This window comes from Cetorhinus maximus, unplaced genomic scaffold, assembly GCF_964194155.1.
Source record: "Cetorhinus maximus unplaced genomic scaffold, sCetMax3.hap1.1 HAP1_SCAFFOLD_1921, whole genome shotgun sequence".
NCBI classification, from domain to species: Eukaryota; Metazoa; Chordata; class Chondrichthyes; order Lamniformes; family Cetorhinidae; genus Cetorhinus; species Cetorhinus maximus.
Window position 1 is genome coordinate 26,671 of NW_027597861.1, and position 10,085 is coordinate 36,755.

At 45.1% G+C, this 10,085-nt stretch overlaps 1 protein-coding gene across 1 annotated transcript; it reads right to left on the bottom strand.

The window, feature by feature from the left end:
* Positions 1-1,091: 1,091 nt before the first annotated feature.
* pex12 (peroxisomal biogenesis factor 12) lies at positions 1,092-8,693 on the bottom strand. Its single transcript, XM_078537115.1, has 3 exons — positions 8,511-8,693; positions 3,875-4,425; positions 1,092-3,431 (listed from the first exon to the last, which is right to left on the bottom strand). Exons 1-3 carry the CDS (start codon positions 8,637-8,639, stop codon positions 3,035-3,037), a joined length of 1,077 nt encoding a protein of 358 aa, XP_078393241.1. The 5' UTR covers positions 8,640-8,693; the 3' UTR covers positions 1,092-3,034.
* Between the last annotated feature and the right edge of the window lie 1,392 nt (positions 8,694-10,085).

The following is a 10,085-nucleotide window of genomic DNA, read 5'->3' on the forward strand; positions in this document are numbered from 1 at the left end:
TGTATCAAACAGCATGTCCCAGCCACTGTTCGCAATGGGCAAGATACAGACCGTACCCAACCAGCCTGTGCTTGCAAAACTCAAAACACCAATTTAAGATTGTCAGTCGGGCTCGCAATGTGGCCCATGTAGCTGGAAGCTACATATATTAATACACAGGGCCCTGTTCCTTGCAGACAAAAAGAACATGTGCACACATTGCACCTATTTTGGTTAAACAAAATAAGTAACAGCCATTCGCTGATTCATTCCTCAAGGCAATGTCTTGACCAATCAGGGTCAAGCTACCTGGTTTAAATTTCAAACAATGCTTGGCAGTTAACTGTCAGTCAGCATGAATTGATGCATTCTCAATGGCAATGCCTCCACTTGCCAACCAACCAGTACTCTTTTCTCATATAGTATAAATGGTTATTTTCCCCTTATATTGGTATTCTTGCGAAGTGTCCTGATGAGTGCAAGGCAAAAAAGGTTTGACATGTCTCTTTTTTCAGCAAAACTCAAATTCTGTACTACCAAACAACTAGTAGTTTAGTATTTCCTGATTTTTGGGAGCAGTCAAATATATGACAGCAGCCTGTATATATTTCAATAAAAAAATTTTCCAGTTTGAAAACATAAATCTTTAATTTAGTTACTAAAGAAATTTTAAGTATTTGCAAATATAGAATCATTCCAATAAATACATTTATCAGATGGGTGAGGGGGGAATAACAGAGGGTATATCTGGCATAACATCTACAACTGAAAATACTCCAGTTAATTAGCAAAATCTTGTGCTTATTAAAGTGCAAAATGCTACGAATGCAATCACTGTTGGCATCACACATTCCCAGTGAAGAAGTATCACCTCCTAGGGTACCAATCTGATATAAGGAAGATCTTCTAGCAATATTAGAAACTTAACTCACACATGCGCTCCCGGTCCATTAAACAGGATAGCTGTCACGTTTCATATCACACGAATACTTAAAAGGAAATATAAATAAAGACAGTGATTTGCAAGATTCAGAAAATATTCTCCAGGAGTAAAACTATATCAGAAGATTTGCAGGTTCTTAATACATGATGCTACCAACAAGGGTGCTCATTCCAGTCTGAATAGAAATTAACTTTTGAATGAAGTCACCCAATGCTTACTTAACGTTAAATATACTTTGTAGGTGTACTCAATTATACTTGGGATAATACACCACTCTCCCCCACTTTCTTATAAAATCCCTGACCATTTGACATACACTATATCCCAGAAGATTGTGCATTCGAAAACAGCATAGGCTCTAACTTACCATAAACTACTCCTTGGAATAACAACTTGTTTTCAGAAAAGCTCAATGACTACCTTGTTTGTTTAGAACTCCAATAACTTGGCCAAACTCTAGATTCACTGACGACATGAGCTGCTTTCTTTAAGCTGAACTCTGATCTGCTTAAGATTTGCAATATTTTCTGTTCTCACTTTAGATTTACAGCATTCACCATTCTTCTTCCTACTTCTGCTGGCTGGGCTCTCTTCAGTTTAGATTTTGAAGCCTTTGGTTTACAATTTCCATGTAAAACTGGTTTACTGGCTGAGCTGATGTATAGTTTATTATAGTTTTCAATAAAATATTTTTTTTAAAAATTGTTAAATGTTATAGAAACATTTTACACATCAAAATGATTTAGTGCACAGTATCTAATCTATCTAGACTCCTAAAATATACATTTCTAGAACAATTCAGATTATGGGCATTAATGTTAAAGGCTATTGCTACAATTTATGAACTTGACCGAATCCAGAAGTTAAATCTTTTTAATCTTTAGAGCACTTCCTCCAATGTAAATTTGTAAACAGTCAACGGCGATAAACTAGCGCTATATATTACAGTCATTAATGATCTGGTAAACCTGTATATTTGCTTGTCCTTATATGATTAAATCATCAATCTTCTTTTTCTTCTCGAGTTCTTTGCCCGAAGACAGGCCCGAACCACAATGCCATGACCTCCAACAAGGGCAAGAAGGCAGGTCCCAAACCCAGCCAGAACGTGGATCGAACCCCATGCTGTTGGCACCAATCTGATCCATACTGGCCTTCCAGCTAACTGAGCCAACCAGACCCGCAAGGAGTCCGAGTTGCTGTGGTAACATACACTTTTACATGCATGTTGTAGCCTGAAGCTATGGATAGTGATAGTAGAGGCTCCAATTTCTTTCCATCACATGGCTGACCAGGAATCTCTCCCACTCTTACCACCTGCTATTGGAGTATGTTGAAAGGATCTACAAGTTGATACTCAACCTATTTGGCCATGTTATGAAGACACATTCCTTGGCCATCAAGTCCTGGAGTGGAACTTGAACACAGAGCTTCTGGTTCAGAGACAGGAATGCTACCCACTGTGCCAAAAGACCAGTTAAATCATAAATAACATTTAATAATTAAATTTGAGAATGATAAGATTCTATTCGAAAATTCATAATTATCATGGAAGATCATGCCTAACTCTAAACACAGGTTTCCATTTTTCTCCTGCCATAGTACTAAGTCCACACCCTTCACAATGTCCAAGGAATAAAATGTATTTATGAACTGCTCCCCTGATGTTCTGGGGTTCCTTGTATTGTTCATTGTAGTTCTAAACCACACAAATAGGAAGGACTCAGTGTGTACTGTGTTAGCTGATCTCAACTAGGATTGCAAGATTGCTGAAACAAGCGTTAGCAGTCTAGCTCGGGCCTTTTGATCATCATTCATGACTCGTGTAAGAAAGGGTGGATGTGTGTAGGCACCAGTACCAATGCCTTTATAGATGAATTTCCTGTCAAGATTCATAAGTGAACAGCCACTTGAATGAGGAATGATACAGGTTAGCACATTTAACAGGAGAGAAAACTGGAAAAATAATTACATCAACACAGTTGAAACTTGCATCGTGTACATCAGCAGTAATTAGCAGACCACACTGCACTGAGTCTGACAGCTGCTGGGGAATATTATAAAAAGTACATTATCAATAAAAGTATGCTCAGATGGGCAGATCTGGTGCCTTCATGCTTCTGGAGAATAAAGTTTAACTAGGTGCTGCAGTTCAGAAGGGTAGCCTGTCACAGGACATCGCTGGTGGCACTTTACATAGCTGTAAGCACATCGGTAACAGTAGACATATCCAGAGGTTGCCAATGCTGTATCATTTGTCCGAATCTTGTTGCACAAAGGACACATGGTCTTCAGTCTAGGTAAAGACTCGTTTGGTAGCTTGTCAAAGTGCACTGGCGGAGGTGGAGTTGGGAGGGAGGAGAGGGATTTAATCGTCTCCTGGTTTTCGGATGAGTACCACCACTCAAGAAACTGCAGGAAAAAGATACCCACGGAAACACCAGTTGATAGGGACACTGCCACACCCCCCAATGCTTTACCAAGGAAGGAGGTCAGCTTTGCAATCACACTACAGAGAAAGAGAAAGAGAAAGAGAGAGAGAGTGAGTAGTTTAGAATATACGCATGTATTGTTCCAATATTCTGCACCATGATGTGACAGGGCTCACACACTCATGCGGCTGCCTGTGATCCAACTCAAATACAATGAGTTCTTAATTTCAGGCTTGGAGCAATCAAGAATCTTCAAACATGTAACTCTCAGCACCAATCTTTTTTTACTCTTATTATCCTCATTTTTAATCTGGTGTTCCCTGGTATTTGAAACCTTTATCACAGTGAACCGTTTGTCGGTATCCATCTTGTCAATTCTCATCACTATTTTGACACCTCCAATATGTTATCTCACTATCTCTGACAAACAAAGAGTGCACTCAACTTCTGTAAACTTTCTTCATTACCTAGATTCCTGATAACCATACCTCACCTCCTCTAAGCTCTCTTTTTTTTTTACCTTTCACTAGGTGAGGGGTCGCTGACAGAGGAGGATCTTTGCTTCAGGTCCAGCAGATCTGCAGGAGTCAGGTTTCCCAAGCGGACCCCTGCCATTCGCAGCAGTGGTGAGTGGAACTGCATTTTTCCGAAGATGTACAAGAGGCGGTAGATGAGGAACCACCCCTCCCAGCCCATGTTCACAAAGGGGTAGGCCGCGAGGAAGGCCTTGTACAGACGCTTCCAAGAGGACGCTGGGAGATGTATTGCATAGTCATCCTCCTCTCGCAGCCTAGCAAACAGTTTGTCCAATTTGACTTTTATATACGGAACAGCTATTATCACCAAGAGGGATCTCCAGTGTTGGGCCCGCGGGAGCCCGTGGCTGGCTAATCGCCATAGTCCACGGCCACCACCCAGTGGAATTCTTTTCAAACCGTAAAAGTTCTCAGAGAAGGAAGCACTGGTCCGGGACAGATAGTGACGCTGAAGCAGGAGGTCCAGCAGCACATAGATTTCATCGAAGCACCGCCACAGAAACCCATAGCGACCAGGGTTGGATTCCGCAAGCACCTGAAGAGAAATATACATTACTGTAAAATCACTATACCCTGCCCCAAAGTCTCAGTCAGCCAGAAGTAAGGTTTGTCCATTCCTAGAAAAGCATCTTCACATATTTCAAAAGGATCACTTGAAAGTTAATGATGAAAGAGCATGGAAATGGGGTTATGTAAAAGCAAAATACTGTGGATGCTGAAGATCTGAAATAAAAACAGAAAGTGCTGGAAAAACTCAATGGGTCTGGCAGCATCTGTGGATAGAGAAACAGAGTTTACGTTTCGGGTCGAATATGGTTCTTCTTTGGAACTCATTTGTTCCCAAGAAGAGTCATGTTGGATTCAAAACTTTAACTCTATTTCTCTCTCCACAGTTGTCAGAGCCCACTGAGTTTTTCCAGCACTTTCCCTTTTTATTATGGAAATGGGGCTGAATGAAAGCCTGCACAGATGTAGTGGCCTGAACAGCAGCTTCTGCATTTTAAAATTCTATTAACATTGATCATCTTCTCTATATCTAACTTCACAGTATAGCTCTCAGGCTCTCCTCGTCAGAAACACCCAGTAGTCTATGGAACCCACATTTACTATTGACTTCAATAGCACTCCCTGGTAACTTACTCCACAACTAAATTTACCCTTTTGGTAAAAATGTCCACACTTTCCCACTTCTCAGTCTTGACTTTCCAATGTGTTATCTTGTGTTCCCTTCTCTACGGTGAACAATTTGTCTGTCTCTGCTTTTCCATTGCCTTCATAATCCTAAAAACATCTTTTGCTTGCAATCAATATAATGATGCACATCACGTTAGAATTCACTACCTTGTACAGCATCAGCATTATAAAAATGACACACATCTCTCATTACTTCCCACCCCAAATGAAACATCGCCAAACACTTTCACTGAGGCCAAACCGCTTTGAAATCTTCTAACTGTGTCATGATTACATTAACATTTAATCTTAGGGTGAAAATGCCATTGTGTATCAACTGAATCGAGCATCCTGGCTTCCAGCATCAACCATGACATTCATTATCAGAAGACAACACTGTCCCTTATCGCCATCTCCTGCCAGGATAACATACAAGCATTAGGTGAGGGCAGGGCTGGCTGGTCTGTGATACTCCCTCCCCAGTTAAAAAGTCCACCAACACTCAGATTTGGCTCATATATGAAGGGTAATTTGTTTGGGAGGAAAAGGGTGAGCTTTGATTCCCAGCACTGCAATTTTCCTTGAAACATTTCTGAGTCTGTTGCAGATTAATTGCAAGAAATTGATTGCTAGCATTAATCAACAATTTCATTATTGTGATATCATGTGACTACGAGGATGGTATAAGGCAAACTTTTTTTTATTCATTCATGGAATGTGGGCTTCACTGGCTAGGCCAGCATTTATTACCCATCCCCCAATTGCCCTTGAGAAGGTGGTGGTGAGCTGCCTTCTTGAGCCGCTGGAATCCATGTGGTAAAGGTACACCCACATTGCTATTAGAGAGGAAGTTCCAGGATTTTGACCTAGCGACAGTGAAGGAACAGCGATATATTTCCAAGTGAGGATGGTGTGTGACTTGGAGGGGAGCTTCCAAGTGGTGGTATTCCCAAGTATCTGCTACCCTTGTCCTTCTAGATGGTAGCAGTCATGGGTTTGGAAGGTGCTGTCGAAGGACCCTTGGTGAGTTCCTGCAGTGCATCTTGTAGATGGTACACACTGTACCACTGTATATCAATGGTGGAGGGAGTGAATGTTTTTGGATGGGGTGCCAAACAAGCGGGTTGCTTTGTCCTGGATGGTGTCAAGTTTCTTGAGTGTTGTTGCAGCTGCACTCATCCAGGCAAGGGGAGAATATTCCATCACACCCCTGGCTTGTGCTTTGTAGATGGTGGACAGGCTTTGGGGAGTCAGGAGGTGAGTTACTTGCCACAGGATTCCTAGCCTCTGACCTGCTTTTGTAGCTACAATATTTCTGTGGTGGTGTAGTCCAGTTCAGTTTCTGGTCAATGGTAACCCCCAGGATGTTGATCGTGGGAGATTCAGTTATGGTAATGCCATTGAATGTCAAGGGGTGATGGTTAGATTCTCTCCTGTTGAAGATGGCCATTGCCTGGGCACTTGTGTGGCGAGAATGTTACTTGTTACTTGTCAGCCAAGGCTGGATATTGTCCAGGTCTTGCTGCATTTGAACATGAACTGCTTCAGTATTTGAGGAGTCACGAATGGTGCTGAACATTGTGCAATCATCAGTGAACATCCCCATTTCTGACCTTATGATGGAAGGAAGGTCATTGATGAAGCAGCTGAAGATGATTGGGTCTAGGACACTACCCTGAGGAACTCCTGCAGTGATGTCCTGGTAATGAGATGGTTGACTTCCAACAACCACAGCCATCTTCCTTGGTGCTACGTATGACTCCAAGCAGTGGAGAGTTTCCCCCCCCCCAATTCCCATTGACTCCACTTTTGCTCGGGCTCCTTGATGCGAAACTCTGTCAAATGCAGCCTTGATGTCAAGGGCAGACACTCTCACCTCACCTCTGGAGTTCAGCTCTTTTGTCCATGTTTGAACCAAGGCTGTAATGAGATCAGGAACTGAATGACCCTGGCGGAATGCAAACTGAGCATCAGTGAACAAATGCCACTTGATAGCACTGTTGATGATCCCTTCCATCACTATTGATGATCGAGAGTAGACTGATGGGGTGGTAATTGGCTGGGTTGGAGTTGCCCTGCTTTTTCTGTAGAGGACATACCTGGACAATTTTCTATATTGTCGGGAAGATGCCAGTGCTGTAGCTGTACTGGAACAACTTGGCTTGGGGTGCTGCAGGTTCTGGAGTACAAGTCTTTAGTACTATTGCTGGAATATTATCAGGACCCATAGCCTTTGCAGTATCCAGTGCCTTCAGCTGTTTCTTGATATCACATGGAGTGAATCTAATTGGTTGAAAACTGGCACCTGTGATAGGGACCTCTGGAGGAGGCCGAGATGGATCATTCACTTGGCATTTACGAGTCAACCACATTACTGTGGAGCTGGAGTCACATGTAGGCCAGACCAGGTAAGGATGGCAGATTTCCTTCCCTGAAGGACATTAGTGAACCAGGTGGGTTTTTACGACAATTGACAATGGCTTCATGGTCATCATTAGACTTTTAATTCCAGCTTTGTATTCACTGAATTTAAATTGCACCATCTGCCTTGGTAGGATTTGAACCCAGGTCCCACAGCATTATCCTGGGTCTTTGGATTACCTGTCCAGTGATATTGGACCATGGTTTTATTTCATCTTGTGTTTTACATGTTCTTATTAAGAATAGTCATTTGGATGATGTATTAGTGCCCATGGGACTACACCCTACCAATCAACACCATTTTATTTCTGTAATAGTGTACAAGATTGTACACTCTAAGATTGTACACAATAAGATTATTCCTGAGAGCACAACCAATTGAGAGCGATTAACTAAAATTTGGATTACATCTGGAGATAACATTTTGAGCTCAGCTCCATAGAAGTATTTATGGTTACTGGTGGGAACATTTAAGATAAGGAATCCAAAAGGATAAACATTACTTTTTACATCATAATTCTGGATTTGCAAAGGTGCTCAGTTTACTCCCCTACCTTCGCATCACCTTGGTCAGCAGAGCTGGAGAATCCAGCAGCAGCTAAAAAAAAAATGCCTCTGCCAGGGAGCAAATTTATACTGTATTCAAACTATAGCCAAAAGCAAGAATTAATTTTCACTTGCGTCATGTGGGCAGGACGTTGCAATGCACCTTCCAAACAATGACGTTACCTTTAAAGTGCATGCACTGTCATTCAGGAAAATACTGCAACAAGAGAACTCAAAAAAAGCAAATTAGACAATCTCCTTTTGGGTAAGTGTTGGTCAGGAAGCCTGGTGATCTTTCTCTTTGTCTACTCTTCATCATTGAAGGGGATTTAAGTTATCAGCAGCTCCCTGAAGAGGGTGATCAGACCCCGACTCCCAGTCCACAGGCGCTACCAACCCATTGGGGAAGGCCTAGCTCGGCCTCTTGCCCTCAGCCCTGACCCGGTGCCCATCCTCCCGCAGGCCGCATTCAAGCCTCACCTTGCATGCGTGTTGCGCTGCCGGTCTGACCGCCGACATCAACGTGTCCTGGGCCACCACCTCGAAGATGGACGGTCGGCTGAGGCTCCCCAACAGCCCGCCTGTCAAATGGGCCCCTCGCTCCGCCATGGCCGCCCAGTCTCCTAGGCCAACGGCCGCAGACACCTCCTCCCGCCGCCGTGAAAGGCCCGCCCCCACTGTAGGCTCCACCCCCGGGAAACCCCACCCACTCATGTAGGCCCCTCCCCGAGAAATCCTGCCCATGGGCAGCAGGCCCCGCCCCTGGAAACCCCGCCCACAACCGGCCCCACCCCTGGGAAACCACGTCCACCGCTGCACGTTCCGCCCGTGGGAAACCCCGCCCCCACTGCAGGCTCCTCCCCTGTGAAGCCCCGCTCTCACTACAGGCTCCTCCCCTTGGAAACCCCGCCCCCCGACGCAGGCTCCTCCCCTTGGAAACCCCGCCCACCACTGCAGTCTCCTCCCCGGGAAACCCTGCCCACCACCGTCCCCACTCCTGGGAAACCCCCGTCCACCACTGCTCGCTCCGCCCGTGGGAAACCCCGCCCCCATTGCAGGTTCCACCCCCGTCAGGAAACCCCGCCCACTACTTCAGACCCCTCCCCCTGAAAAACCCCCACCCACCACTGGAAGTCCCACCCACTGGAAGCCCCGCCCACTGAGAAAGACTATCTCAGTGCAGGGTCAGGCTGGAGCAGCCTCTTCTAAAGCCCTGGCGGAAGTGAGTGGAAGAATAACATGCTGCTGATACTATCATCGCACCCCAGCTCCAGGAAGCCGAGAACAGCAACACCCCCGAGGGGGTGAGTTTTGGAGAAGCTTCTCCAGCAAAGGTCATCTCAAAACCCGCTCTCTACGTGAACCTCCAGATGCCACCGGAGCAGAACACGGCCAAGGAGATCTACCTCAGCCCATCCAAAGTGAAGGAATTTGAGCTCACTACGGGTATGAAGGAGCAGACTAAAGGTCTGGGACTCTCAGAGACAGTGGGTTTGGTAGGAGAATAAATGCTTTAAAATGGGTTTAAAGATTGTATCCATAAATGTGCGTAGCATTAAATCTACTACGCGATGTGTTGCGACCTTGGACTACCTAGCCAAGGTCAAAGCTGACCTGTTGTTTCTGCAGGAGTGTGCGATACCGCACCTCAGCTCCTACAGGCAATGGTCACGATGGTGGTCCCACGGGCCATCGATCTGGTCGGGCGGAAACGACTCTCGTTCCTCCGGCCTGGGTATTCTGCTGCGGGGAGGCAACTTCACCGTCTCCGAGGTCAAGGAGGTGGTGGGCGGGCGACTCCTCGTAGCAGACGTAATGTACAAGAACGCTCCACTCCGGTTAATTAACGTGTATGGCCCGGCACAAGGGGCTGAGCGGCTGGAGGTTTTTCAGCAGCTCCCACTGCTGCTGGCGACCTCCAGGCCGGTCATTCTGGGCGGGGACTTCAACTGCATCATCGATGCGGCTGGACGATCCGGCAGGGCCGGAAGCAGATTGGACGCTACGTCCAGATCCCTGATGGAAACAGTTAAGGATGCCAAGCTGCACGACGTC

Bases quoted from the DNA above. Each gene is read 5' to 3' on its own strand.
- pex12 (XM_078537115.1), bottom strand. From the start codon at position 8,639: ATGGCGGAGCGAGGGGCCCATTTGACAGGCGGGCTGTTGGGGAGCCTC. The intron at 4,426-8,510 runs GTGAGGCTTGAA...ATTTCTCTTCAG, and splicing joins CAGCGCAACACGCATGCAAG to GTGCTTGCGGAATCCAACCC. The intron at 3,432-3,874 runs GTAAAAAAAAAA...CTTTCTCTGTAG, and splicing joins GACCCCTCACCTAGTGAAAG to TGTGATTGCAAAGCTGACCT.